We start from the raw sequence: 12,582 nt of genomic DNA, 5'->3' as shown, positions 1-12,582 counted from the left end.
GACCGAAGGCAACAAATGTCAAAAGGACAGGCGTCCAACACATGGCATGTAGGTTAAGTGAGATGCTCAAATATGCCTCGCAGTAACCATCGTCAAATCTACAGGCGCCACATACTTCTGGCAGAGAAGTTCTTGCTTTCCTCTACGCCACCGTCTCTGAGTCCAAGCTGGAGGCTCTGACTTGCCGTGTCGCGAACGAGGCGCCGAAGACCTTTTGTGGAACCTAGGCCAGGTCTCGGCCGCGGAAGGCTCTTGGTGATGCAGGGCAGGCGGCTTTTCCAACTCCTGGGTCGCACCATAGCCAACGAAGTCAATACCGAAGAGAAAATATCTCCAACTCTGTCTGGGTGGCTTGGTCCTGGATGCGATGCGGGTTCTAGAGTGGGCCATTGCGGCGACGAACCACGCTTTTGGGTCCGGCAATAGTATGACCACGAGCTCTGGAACGTCGCGTTGTCCGGCAGATGCACGCCGCAAGTCGTCAAGCTGCGTCAGCTGTCGTGGTATCGGAAGCTAGAAGGTCTTGATCATTAAACATCGGCATCTGGAAGGGCCTAGAGCCGGTCGTGATGGAGAGAAGAGTATGGCGATGGGTGTGTTGCGTACGGGTGACGGTCGATAATGCCTTTCATCATCTAGTTGTTTATTGGCAGAGTCCTGAGGCTCTTCATTTGTCCTCATGTGTACAGGTCACCTGAATCATGTCAAAAGCTGGTTAATGTCAAAGGAAACACTTGTGTTCTTGGACCACAGGTTGAGGTGTCGAGAGGTCAAGTTGTCTTTCATCATACGGCAGGTCTAAGCCTGTGTCATCATCTCTTTTCGTGCTGTCGCTGTCTTGCGAGATGTGGTAAGCTTTCCTTTGCGGTCGGTGGTAAGTAAGGCGCTTCTGTTATGTGGGCGTAATCGTCTTTCCACCTGCTGCCGCATTCTTTGATGCTCTGTCAACGGCTCACGTGGGTTGTCGGCTTGTCAATGATAAAGTGTTTGTTGTCGACGTTTGTTGGGATGTTGAGCGATATGGAGATTGCTCTTTCGTAGGCAGTCACTGTGAGAGACTTGCGCAGTCGTTTCAATGAATAGAGTAGCCTCGGCGGTACATTTCAATGGTTGGCGTAGCGGACGTCCGACTTTGTGGGTATGTGAAGGCAGCGATGGTAACTTATCTTGGCCACGAGGGCGTGATGTTCTCTTCAATCTTTTGTGGTCTGAAATCTAAAGTATAGAGGGGCGTGGCATTGACAGTGGTCATGGCGTGTTCAAGTTGGCCAGGCAGGGATCGAGTTTCATTGTTCAATAGGTGTGTCTCCCTGGTTGTCCATGTCGGGTCGCATCAAGTCGCAGGCTCGAAAGAAGGCCAAGGTAGATCGACAATATGTTGTCCGAGAAATCAGTCAAGCGTTTCACGAACAGCGGCCGGGTGCACATCAAGATGCTTCCTACTCCTTTGCTGTCGCGATCAAGTGAGAGATCAAATGCGGGCGCTCCGTGGTGTCAGTACATTCAAGGCGGCGGGGGGTCTCTCATCCACAGAGGCGTCAGTTGCTCGTCCACGCTTTCAGAGTCTCGTACGAGGTAGTCACTTTCACATTTCGAACTCAAGCCTCAGACTCGACGCGAGATACATAGCGATGCTGTAGTCGACGTGTCTGTCGTCGCGCCTTCTCACGTTTCGTTCAGCTGGAACGATGTCGGTATTACAGCCCACGTGTCGGGCAGAAGGCTCGATGCCTTGTCACTGATGCTCATGCTCCATCTCATGCTCCAACTTGAACTCGGACTCGGTTTCTTCGCGCCATGATGTCGTACTCGACGAGGTGTCTTGCAGTGGCCCTCGGTGTGCATCTACTTGGGATCCCACATTGCTTTGTAGTTCTGGACAGATTGCCGCGGAAGGTCACATCGTGACAGACGCAACTCGCGTCGGGCGCGCAGAGCATGTAGGGAGGAAACGAAGGAGGAGAAGAAGAAGAGGAAGAGCAAAGGACAAGAGCACAAGAAGAGGATGACTCATCTCCCCCTGAACCAAGGCAGCAGAGAGCAACAAAAGCAAACATGACCCCAACGTCATGGGATCCCCGCGCTCGGTAGACACATAGCCGAGGTCCGAGTTCGCCAAGCCAGATGCAAGCCTGACAGGGTGGTGCCCTCAACCAGAGCTGCGAGGATAAAAGTGCTTCGGGAACGGCGACGACGATGGTCTTTCGATCTTTTTTACCGGGTAGGATCTAATTTTGGAGATATCTTGCAGGGGTTTTGGGAAGTCCGATGGAGATTAGTGGTTGTGGTGGAGTGGTATACTTCATTTTGTATCTCAAGGTCTCGAGTACTGGCAAATAGTCAGAGATCATGGTCGTATCCCCACTATCATTCTGGATTCGTTACAAAAAGTACACTATGAGTCAAAGTGACATTGGATGATACGCAACTACTGATTCTAATCTCAAAGATCACACTCTCTCAAGTATCGCGTCGAGAAAAGATATCGTTGCCATTGCCGACCTGTTACTGATGATCCTGCATAAGACTTACGGCCTTTCGGGACATACCTTCTGGCCCCGCAATTCGCGACAGCCCTGAGATGTCCAATTCTGTACGAATACATTCCATACAGGCGCAAGCGCATTGCACACTTTGAGCGCGTTGGACCCAGCAAGCATGAAGTCACATCCCCCTAATGCGCGCTCACGCTACCTCTCTACAATATCCACAATGGAGAAGACGCCTGTCCCTGCGCTAGAAGCCGCGCCGTCAAAAACAAGATGGCTGTGGCTGCTGAATGCAGGAGACATGGCAGCAAGAGCGCGCACAGGTATCACATTGGCGGAAAACCTTCCTGGGTACCCCGTGCAGATTGTAGAATTATTGGCAAAGGTAAGTCGAAGTTCTGAAAAAGAGATGGAAGGCTGACGACTAAGGTGACTTTAAGCCGTATGCTCTGATTGAGTACTCGACCGAGGGAGATGCGGTTGCTGCTTATGAGATGGAGTCGAAGGCGCTATTCGCCTACGCTGCGCCAGCAATGGTAGAGCAGATGCTTGCGAGGATCCGACCGAATCATCCAACACCTACCCTCCTTCAGAACGACCCACCGATACACGAGTTCGACAATGGCTTGATCTTGATCCACGACTTCATCAGCCGGGAAGAAGAGGAGGAAATGATACGAGAATACCACACCGCGACAGCCGCAAGAGATGGCCGCGCCCTGAAACGCGGCGCCGTTCACTACGGCCCACACTTCGACTACACAACCTTTGCCGTTTCAAAGTCTGCCAGCACACCACCGCCTGAATATCTCACGAGGTTGCTGGCGCGCTTGCCGGCTAGAGATGGCAGGGATATACCTGATCAGTACACGCTGCAGCATTACCCGCCTGGTACGGGCATTCCTCCACACGTGGACACGCACTCGGCTTTTGAAGAGACCATCTATAGTCTGAGTTTTGGCGCTTCCACGCGGATGGAGTTTAAGCTGTGCGGAGAAAAGGAGTCGAGAAGGTTGCGTCTCCCGAAGCGCTCGTTGGGTGATGAGGTTGAAGCAGCACCAACTCCTGCACCTTCACAGCCTGTGGAGGAGGTGATTGAGGAAGAGACTGAAGAGTGGGAGCTGGAGTTGCCGGCTAGGTCGTTGTTGCTCATGAGAGGGCCGTCCAGGTATGGGTACACTCACGGCATCAAGGGGAGGAAGCACGATCAGCAAGGTCTGAGACTGGTGGCCAGACAGGATCGGTATTCGTTGACCATGAGGAGGGTCAAGCCGCCGGAGGAGATTGGATGTGATTGTGAGTATCCGCATGTCTGTAGTTGAGTAATCGCTTCCATACAAGTGGCCGGAGGAAGCGCGATGTGAGGGAGAATATCGAGTGCATTGCGGAAAAGCGTCATACACAGTCTAGGAAACAGCACGGCTAAATGGCTCGAGAGAAGGAAGGAGCGACACAGGATACTTGGCGCCAAGGCCAGCATCATGATCTTGATCAAGAAGGAACAAGCAACAAATCGATCGTGAAATCAAGGGACCAGAACTGTCAAGTCAACGGGCCGACACTCTAACCTGGATTTGTCGTTTGATTCTTGCAAAGCTTGCTGTGATTGTTTGCTGCTTCTGTTGTGCTTGCGTTGCTGCTTCTGAACCACTCACCATGTTGTCGCTGTCGCCTTGCAGGTTGGTTTGTGCAATCATCCTCGGCGCAGACGAAAGCGGCAGCGACTAGGCTCGGATCGGCAATGCTGGGGGACGAGGCTGGTCCTGGCCCCTCCCGGAAGTACTTGTATACACGCCTGAAGGATGCTCCGACTCGGCTGAACTTTGATCTATAGTTGAGCACATTCACGCTGTTGCTTCTGCTTGAGCACAAGAGACATCTCGAGACTCGCAGGTTTGTGAAATTGACAGCGAGCGATATCCTCGGCTGAAACGTTTCAAGGCGCATTCCTCAGCCCCTCGTCTTATCGGTGGGAAATATCGCGACTGCCTTGACAGGGCTGACAAAGGCACCTTCCCTCGCCGATCAGCGTAGGTATCATCTGCAGGAAGGAAGTCTCTCCACCACCATCAGCGTTTGTGTGTGAGTCGTGACTGCCGTGTTCGTATTCCTCTCTTCTCTTCTACACTCTTCTCTCCGCTGACAGGCGTCCATGACTGCAGACTGCCATCCACACACCATCCATCATTCGCCATGCGCCTGTTTACCATCGTCGTATCACTAGCCGCGTATGCGTCTGCGCAACAACTGCTCGTCTACAGCGACACGGCTCTCCCGTCATGCGCGCAACAATGCACCATCCTCCAGAGTGCCCAAACAGGCTGCATCCCTCCGGCCGCTCCTGTGACAGACGCCGTCATCTACGAATCATGTTTCTGCCAGTCTGGCTATCTCACTCCTCTCAAAGCAGCCGGCTCGACTCTCTGCTCGGACGTGTGTGAAGCGGCCGATGTGGCCAAGATTGCCTCGTGGTATCAGTCCAACTGTGCCGACAATGGAGTCGCCGCCGCCGCGAGAGTGAGCGCAGCTGGCACGACAACAGACCCAACAGCAACAAGGACGGCCTCGACGATTGCTTCGTCCGTGGCCACGTCTACTACAGGAAGCTCCAGTGGCTCGCAGAGCACAAAGAATCAGAACACCGAGCCTCAACACAGCTGGTAAGTGTGGCAAGCTCTCGAGCTCAAAGCAGCACTGACAGATTCCTCAGGTGGAGCGAGCATTGGAAGTGGATTGTCATGCTCATCGTCGTCTTTGTCGGCTTGGGCATCTTCACCGTCACCCTCGTACTGCTACGTCGTCGTCATCACCGCCGTCAAGACGCTGCAAATGCCCCCTTCAACTCAGGCATCACCCGCCATTCGTTACCGGCCCCGTCCGTCACACCTCCCGCTCTCGGCAAGGCTCCCAGCAACCAGGCCAGCAGAACGAGTCTACCGAGGGTCCGAGAAAAAGATAGAATGACCGTCACCGACGTGCCAGTGCCTCCATTGCCTACATCTCATGACTTTGCTACAAAGGAAAGAGGAAGCACTCCCGACATTGAATATGGTCGTGCCAGATAAGCAAAGAGAGAAAGAGAAAGCGGAAGATGCGCAAGATTGACATCTCATTGATACCCACCACATAATCATAATCAAGTCTGGACTTTTGTATCCTCTCAAGACATGCACATCCGTTTGCAACAAGTCTATCCACTATGTATGCTTTATGCACGTTGCAAACACTGACTGCCGACTTGTTCACCATCAGCCCCACTCTGGAGAAGCTGGAGAAAGCTCCATCCTTGGTGAAAGTCGCAACTTTTCCTTTTTCCCAAGAGCTCAGAGCTCAAGATTGACACCGACAGGAACACTTCTTGGACAGACGACTGGACAACTTGCTGGACCCATCTGGACCTGAAGACTTGCACCGCCCATGTCTGGAGACAACATTGTGCCAGGCTTCAGGAATCCAGAGGGCATGGCTGGTCCCCCGCAACTCAACGTTGGTGCAGCCGAAACGGTCGACTTGACAGAGGACTCGGACGACCCTGGCGACGCCTATCCGGAGTACTCTTGGCCGGTTCTGCATTCATATCGTCAGCTTATGCGCCCGGATTTGACGCACACTCGCTCTCCTTCCTCCTCCGCTGGCTCTTCAGCTTCACCATCAACTTCGTCTGGCACTGCTTCAGCTCCTAAACCAATTCTCAATCATGCTATACTGGACGCTGACTTGTCCGAGTCGCCACCACCGCCGCTCTCAGGGTCAGATGTCATGAGGATTGCCAACAGGGCAGCCATTAACCGCTTAGATCTCATGCTGAGCGATCTGCTCCACGATCCATTCAGGATGTTCAGATTCGAGCCGCTGGCAAACCATAACCAGCGCGCTGATAGCTGCCAGCCAGAGCAAAGTGACCTATGGAACACTGTGACATGTGCAAGCTGTGGTATTAGAGGCCACTATGCTTCTGATCATTGCAACACTTGTGGTTCTCTTGCCCATCGTACATGGGACTATTGCGAACACTGCGGACAAATCGGCCATGTCAGCCTCGACCATTGTGAGATCTGTGATGTGCTGAGTTGTGGGGACTGGAGACACTGCGATCAATGCGGGCGCCTCGGTCACAGTAGCTCTGATCATTGTTTCACGTGTGTGATGACCTTGGTCACGGGTCATTCGCGCATTGCTCCCGCTGTGACCAACTTGGCCATGCCTACTCGGATTGTAGCAACGCGAGAGGGGAAGAATTCTGTTGGACCTGCCGCACTCCTGGACACGGTAAGAAGCAATGTTTACACCACCGGGACAGTGAGATTCGTCGTCGGTATGCCGTCAAACTCCACAACAGAGAGACCAGGAACAGAAGGTATTGTCTTCACTGCACCGTCGAAATCGTTCCCGGCTCCAATGAGCACAAGATTCAGGATTGTCCCTTCATGACCCATAAAGTCGGGTGCTTGAACAAGACTCACTATAATTTAACATGTCAAGCATGGATCCGACGATCATATACGAACACATCTACTCAAACAAACCTCGCCGAGTACCTGTCACAGACTGACCCGACTGTTATTGAAGCTGGAAATGGCAAGGGCAAGCAGAAAGCTTCCAATACAGAACTGGTCAGCGTTCCGCCAAACATCTTTACGGCTGTATCATCGGCCACGCAGACTGCTTTTATTGAGGAGCCAGTCAGTCTCGAATGGTCCATGTCTGAATATCGTACATGGAAGGCTGAACAGCAGTCTAATGTCCCGGATTTGGGGCGGTCAGAGGATGATATCTCCCATGACAGAGTTGAGATGGAACCAGAAACCGTCTTTAGTCGCGCACGTCTCGATTTCCTTCCAGAGGGAGATGATGAAGAGCTATCCGGCAAGCTGATTACGCCTCAGAGGTCAAAGAAGCGCTCGTCACTTGCAATGTCGAGTCACAGCGTGAGCCCAAAACTCTCATCTTTCAGCTGGCTAAGTCTCTCTACTGCAGGACCTCTCGGAATGTCGAGCGTCTCATCACGCGCGTGATCTCTTCCAGGGAGTGCACCTTCCTCGACTTCGGGACCTTCGACTTCATCTTCACCGTTGGTAGCCTCTAATCTCAGACGGAGCCTCTCTTCTGCTGACACCTCGGAATTCCCCGATCCCTCTGACTAATCTGAGTTATCCAGTTCTCCTATCCCTTCTGATGTACCTGATTCTGGCTACTCTTCTAATTCTACTCATCTTTCCATCAGCTCAAGCCTATGGGACTCTTCTGACTCTTCAGAGCCTTCTGATGCTTCTGGCTCTCCTGAATCTTTCATCGTTCCAAACCTCTCTCCCTCGGTTTCATCCTCAGCTTCGTCTTCAGCCGGCCAAGCGTCCGATGCAACGTCATTGATGTCGAGCAGCTCATTCTCAGTCCCTTCGTCTCCAGGGTCTTCCCACTCATCAACTCCTATCCCAGAGATGACGACTACTAAAACCGCTCTTCAACCATTGCCTAGTCCTCCGAGTACACCAAGCACCATCAATACCACTTTGGACGAAGAGTCCTCGCCTGAAGATGCATCCAGCCCAACCCAATCCGAAACCGACCGCGAAATTCTCTCCAACTCCAGAACCTGGAAACCACACCTCCCACGCATAGAAAAGCTCTACGACAACCCCGATTCCACCACGTCCCCACAAGCTTCCAAAAAGCGCAAACTCCTCCCACAAAACGTGATCACGAGTTCTGAACGCGGCATCCCCCTACCCAATGGCACACATATACCTTGGACAACACTGTGTCTCTTTGTTGTTCTCAATATTCCAAATCATACTGGTGAGTTGGTAAGGGTTCGTGGTGAGATGAGGGGGTCTCTGAGGAGCACTTTTCCGGGGTGTACGTGGCAGGGAGGTCAAGCGAATGTCTTGGTCTTCTTGGCAGGTGCTATGTTGGGGTGTCGTTTTGTTAGGTATGGAAAGGCGGATGAGGTGAAGAAAAATGACAAGGGCAAAGGGAAGGGAAAGCGAAGGGTGGAGCCATGGTTTATAGAATTAAAGAGGATAGGGTGGAGGAAGCGCGGAGGCTGGTGGAGAGGTTTGAGACGAGCATTCGTGAGCTCGAATAGCTTCCTTCGAGAAATCAGGAGAAGTGCTGTGGTGAGGCGGTTTGGAAAGGGCTGACCTGTCTTGGAAGTCTTATGCTCGGCACACTCTGGATACGACTGAGAGGTGAAGTCAAGGTCGCATACAACTGGACTTGCTACTCGACGGGTAATTTCTTGCTACATGGCTTCTCGGTTGTATCGCAATGAAGTACGGAGACAGGGCGGGTAAAGGTCTGGATGAAAGGAATTATTTAGGTCATCTTGCAGATTACTCCACTCTAAAGAGGGAGTTGCGGTCTGATCGTGTGAAAGGCATAGGCTGTAGACCTCAAAGACGAATTCGCATACCACCAATGTTCTTTGTTCAGTTGGTCTGTAATATGGATATCGGCGTTGACCTGATGCTGTACAAGTCTGGCTGGCATCGGTCCAACGCAGAGCTGGAATTGCCTTGTGTCGAGTGTCGCGGAGGAAGGCGCGTTGCAACAGCCGCGACTCGACTAGCGACTGACGCTCCTTCCAACATCGACATGGAGCCTCGCATCTGTTTGACCTATAGTCCCATCTATCTCCATCGTGTATTTTGGATTGGGACCAGCTTACGACATAAATGCCGCCATGACGACGATGCCTCTCTTCCCTCCGGGCCTCCATCCCGCAATGACAAACTGCCTACGCAGCTGAGATGATTTGCGCAGATTGTCCACGCTCTACACCATGCAATCTCCCTCTGCACCTGCCTCGGTGTCGCTTCTGTCTTCCTTCACGCATACGCGCTTCTTTCTTTCTCTTGTCCACCTACTACACCGCTCCATTGAAGAATCTCCAACCACCATGACAGCCTGCTCGAGGGTCTTCGACCTGCCTGAACTGTTACACCTCATCATCTCGGACCTCACACATGAAGCACACTCGCTTTGTCAAATCTTGCGGATCAACGGTGCCTTCTTCCTCTGCGGCATCGAATATCTCTGGCGTGAGGTTCCGGTGCACAACTTCCAACGCATCTCCTCGTCTCGCAGACAGCTCTATGCCAATGCTATACGTGACATTCATACAACAATCAAAGTTGGAGACCACCACGAAATGTTCACAGGCCTGTCGTTTCCTCGACTCAGAGGGGTGGATGTCGTATACGCCTACTCATCAAATGATAAATCTCGCCGGCCAGCCGAAGCAGATGCCAACATTGAGGAGCATATCCTGGTGTTCTTGCAGCCGTCTATCGAGAGATTTAGTTTTCTAGGGCCACCGCAGTCTCCCATCATAAATCTGCTTCGCAGAATCGAGATGTCTTATTGTTGCTTGATATCCCTTATGTAAAAGACTTCCGGCTTCATATGGACAATAATACTGATGATGCCTCGTTGGACAAACTGAACTTGCCGTGGCGACTCTCGCAAGTCGTACAAAAGCTAGCGCGTCTACAAACTGTCTCCCTGAGCTTGCAGAACTCACTCTTGGACGCAAAATTGATTGAGAATCTGGCTGGCTGCGCAAGACTGGAAAATTTGCGCCTCGACCAGGACGCTATCAACTCTGATGTTCTCCAGGCTGCGATGGACCAAAGTACCTTCTCACAGCCGTTTCCTAAACTTCGCACTCTGGATATTGTACATGATGCAATTTCTACTCCGCTTCTGTTTAGCAAGCTCAAGAACCTGAAGGCCCTGGGAATGAGCATCACGCAACCCGAAGGCCTTGCTGCGGTCAGAACTCTTGGAAGCTTGACGTCCTTAACAATCAGGCTTACTGGAGGTGTTGACGTCGGAAGATACAAGGTCCGAGCTATCAGGAATTTCTCGAATTTGCGTTCTCTAACCATCACAAAGCAAGGACCAGATTGGGAGAAGCTTGGGAGCTGTGAGGGGATGCATGACTTGTTTCCGCAGCTACCGATTGGAGTATCTGGACATTGAACACCAGATCTTGTCAGGAAAAGAACTTACCATACTCGCTCGTAGCTGCCCTTCCCTACAGCTTCTGAAGCTCTATGGCATACAATGGCATGAAGATATGGCGCTCGAGGATAAACTTGGGCGTTTTCCAAAACTGGAGACGTTGTCAGTGCTCGCCTTCTGTCCCTATGATATAGGCCATATTGAACATCTTCCGCTGGATGACCAAGTCCGCCGAACTGTCAACAGTTCTCTCGAAATGTTCACGGTGATCTTTCCGCAGCTCACCAGATTGTACACAGACGACTTTGTGGACCAGGAGCATTTTGAGGTCTACATGGTTGAAGCGTGGAAGAAGAGGAAAGGGCTTGACTATCTCACCTTTGAGGATGGACATGTGCCCGAGGCAGAACTGCAGCGTAAACGCTGGGGGTTGAATGATGGGTGGTAGATGTGAACGAGGAGTGCTGGTCAAGTGTTGGAGGTGATGAGGAAGCATGACTGGAATGTTTTCACCCGGTGAGTGGCAGGGGGTCGATCAAATGACGGTATACATGCACCACGAGAGTGCAGGTATGCAAGTGCCAGAGAGGCTGATAACAGAAGGACTCTTGACATGAAATGCTTTCACTAGCTACACAATAAGAAAGTACAAAATGAACCAGCAAATTGTCTTCCTTTCCCACGGGGGTATATTGTATTACCCAAAACCCAAGATATAACGCCATCGCTATGCAACCGGGTACAAAAAAGAAACAAGGAACCAAAAAAATAAAATCACAAATCCCTCCAAGAACCACCAACGGGCTTCCTCGCAGGAGCAGAAGTATGATAACTCGGCGGCGCGGCATGAGAGAATTGACTCTCATAGCCAGGACTCTGAGCTCTGGGACTATATTGCTGCATCTGTTGCTGTTGTCCATATCCATATTGCTGCTGCTGCCCTTGCTCACCCGCATACCCCAAGTCGCCAGAATACGCACCGGCGTTAGCTTGATAAGGGTATTCTGCCACCTGGGCATATGGGGATTTGGGCAGCATGGGTTCAGCTGCTTGATTGTTGTTGTTGTTGTATTGGTGTTGGTGTTGATGCAACCTTCCCATGTCCATCTCATCAACCTCCTCTTGCTGTCTCACCGTACGACTCTGGCCCCAACTCGGCATCGCAGGCAATGCATCTTCATTAAACGCCTTTGCACCAGCTCCAGGGGCGTCAAAGCGTGCATATTGCGCCTGTTGCTGGGCACGATATACCGGTGCGGCGGTAGGTTGATATTGTGCATATTGCGAGACTTGAGGAGCAGCGGTCATGGGTTGAGTGTATCCTTTATTGCTGTGATGGGAGGAGGAATTGCAGCAAGAGGTGCAGCAGGAGAAGCAGGAGAGGCAGCCGCAGCAGCATTCGGCGCCGCAGCAGATGCAGCGGATGAGGCACCAGATCATGGAGGCGGCGATTACGACGCCGAGGATTATGCCGATTATTACTGGCCATCTTGAGGGGAAGGAGAGGGTTAGCCGGTGGTGGGAAGAAGGGGAGAAGGAGGAGGAGAAGGGGAAGACACGCACTTGCAGTATGCTTTTGCCATGCATTGATCCCAGCCTGAAAAGGTGTTTTTGACATCCGACACTTCGGACGACATGTCGCGGATGTAGCGTGAGTACATCTTGGATCGTGGTGTGCTTGGTGCTGCTAGCTGTCGTGGTGGTTTAGAAACGAATGTCGAGTGTGGCCGAGAGTTGGAACGAGAGGATCCTCAGTCGCGATAATGGTGATTCAGCCTGTGTATTAGAGAATCGAGACAGAAGACAGCAAATACGCTATTCTTCGGAGTCCGAATGTGAAAGGTTAAAGCCATTCAGCTGAGACGGGCAGCAGGGTTTGTAATAATAAACCCTCTTCCTTTCCTTCAAGGTACACCCCCGCAACATGAAACGCATCAACCCTCTACCCGCAGATGCAGGAGGCTGGTGTTGGCTGATGGAAACGTTACATATTTCGACAATCCGTTTCGTTGCTTTCTTGGCGATCTTCTCCGTACTTGCTTGAGCCCTCTGCTTTTCCCTGCTTCAGGCATCCATTCTTGCGACAAACCACCAACCTGGTCACATAGTCAGCTCGGAAAGCTAGGCT

At 51.9% G+C, this 12,582-nt stretch overlaps 6 protein-coding genes across 6 annotated transcripts; 5 read left to right on the top strand and 1 right to left on the bottom strand.

Annotated features, from left to right (window-relative positions):
* Positions 1 to 2,520: 2,520 nt before the first annotated feature.
* AUEXF2481DRAFT_462674 (uncharacterized protein) lies at positions 2,521 to 3,931 on the top strand. The gene has a single exon (XM_013484651.1). It carries the CDS (start codon positions 2,984 to 2,986, stop codon positions 3,809 to 3,811), a length of 828 nt encoding a protein of 275 aa, XP_013340105.1. The 5' UTR covers positions 2,521 to 2,983; the 3' UTR covers positions 3,812 to 3,931.
* A 751-nt stretch (positions 3,932 to 4,682) lies between these two features.
* AUEXF2481DRAFT_32974 (uncharacterized protein) lies at positions 4,683 to 5,554 on the top strand (the record flags this gene model as incomplete). Its single annotated transcript, XM_013484577.1, has 2 exons — positions 4,683 to 5,149; positions 5,200 to 5,554. The coding sequence occupies 2 exons, from the start codon at positions 4,683 to 4,685 to the stop codon at positions 5,552 to 5,554; spliced, it is 822 nt and encodes a 273-aa protein (XP_013340031.1).
* A 352-nt stretch (positions 5,555 to 5,906) lies between these two features.
* On the top strand, positions 5,907 to 8,436 carry AUEXF2481DRAFT_32973 (uncharacterized protein; the record flags this gene model as incomplete). The annotated part of the gene is made up of 4 exons (XM_013484576.1): positions 5,907 to 6,804; positions 6,831 to 7,500; positions 7,648 to 8,293; positions 8,419 to 8,436. The coding sequence occupies 4 exons, from the start codon at positions 5,907 to 5,909 to the stop codon at positions 8,434 to 8,436; spliced, it is 2,232 nt and encodes a 743-aa protein (XP_013340030.1).
* A 514-nt stretch (positions 8,437 to 8,950) lies between these two features.
* On the top strand, positions 8,951 to 10,127 carry AUEXF2481DRAFT_462636 (uncharacterized protein). Its single transcript, XM_013484650.1, has one exon. The coding sequence runs from the start codon at positions 9,271 to 9,273 to the stop codon at positions 9,874 to 9,876; it is 606 nt and encodes a 201-aa protein (XP_013340104.1). The 5' UTR covers positions 8,951 to 9,270; the 3' UTR covers positions 9,877 to 10,127.
* Positions 10,128 to 11,065, top strand: AUEXF2481DRAFT_462637 (uncharacterized protein). The gene is made up of 2 exons (XM_013484649.1): positions 10,128 to 10,334; positions 10,386 to 11,065. Exon 2 carries the CDS (start codon positions 10,429 to 10,431, stop codon positions 10,900 to 10,902), a length of 474 nt encoding a protein of 157 aa, XP_013340103.1. The 5' UTR covers positions 10,128 to 10,334; positions 10,386 to 10,428; the 3' UTR covers positions 10,903 to 11,065.
* AUEXF2481DRAFT_462972 (uncharacterized protein) lies at positions 10,917 to 12,560 on the bottom strand. The gene is made up of 2 exons (XM_013484648.1): positions 12,018 to 12,560; positions 10,917 to 11,943 (listed from the first exon to the last, which is right to left on the bottom strand). The coding sequence occupies exons 1-2, from the start codon at positions 12,113 to 12,115 to the stop codon at positions 11,229 to 11,231; spliced, it is 813 nt and encodes a 270-aa protein (XP_013340102.1). The 5' UTR covers positions 12,116 to 12,560; the 3' UTR covers positions 10,917 to 11,228.
* Between the last annotated feature and the right edge of the window lie 22 nt (positions 12,561 to 12,582).

This window comes from Aureobasidium subglaciale (assembly GCF_000721755.1).
Source record: "Aureobasidium subglaciale EXF-2481 unplaced genomic scaffold scaffold_28, whole genome shotgun sequence".
NCBI lineage: Eukaryota > Fungi > Ascomycota > Dothideomycetes > Dothideales > Saccotheciaceae > Aureobasidium > Aureobasidium subglaciale.
Note: the sequence above shows the minus strand (reverse complement) of the source record. Positions and strands in the feature narration are given on the sequence as shown.

What these genes read in the sequence shown, in the direction of transcription:
- AUEXF2481DRAFT_462674 (XM_013484651.1), top strand. Translation starts at nt 2,984, where the DNA reads ATGGAGTCGAAGGCGCTATTCGCCTACGCTGCGCCAGCAATGGTAGAG.
- AUEXF2481DRAFT_462636 (XM_013484650.1), top strand. Translation starts at nt 9,271, where the DNA reads ATGCAATCTCCCTCTGCACCTGCCTCGGTGTCGCTTCTGTCTTCCTTC.
- AUEXF2481DRAFT_462637 (XM_013484649.1), top strand. Translation starts at nt 10,429, where the DNA reads ATGACTTGTTTCCGCAGCTACCGATTGGAGTATCTGGACATTGAACAC.
- AUEXF2481DRAFT_462972 (XM_013484648.1), bottom strand. Translation starts at nt 12,115, where the DNA reads ATGTACTCACGCTACATCCGCGACATGTCGTCCGAAGTGTCGGATGTC. An exon ending in ATGGCAAAAGCATACTGCAA is followed by an intron (nt 11,944 to 12,017) that starts GTGCGTGTCTTC and finishes CTTCCCCTCAAG; the next exon opens with ATGGCCAGTAATAATCGGCA.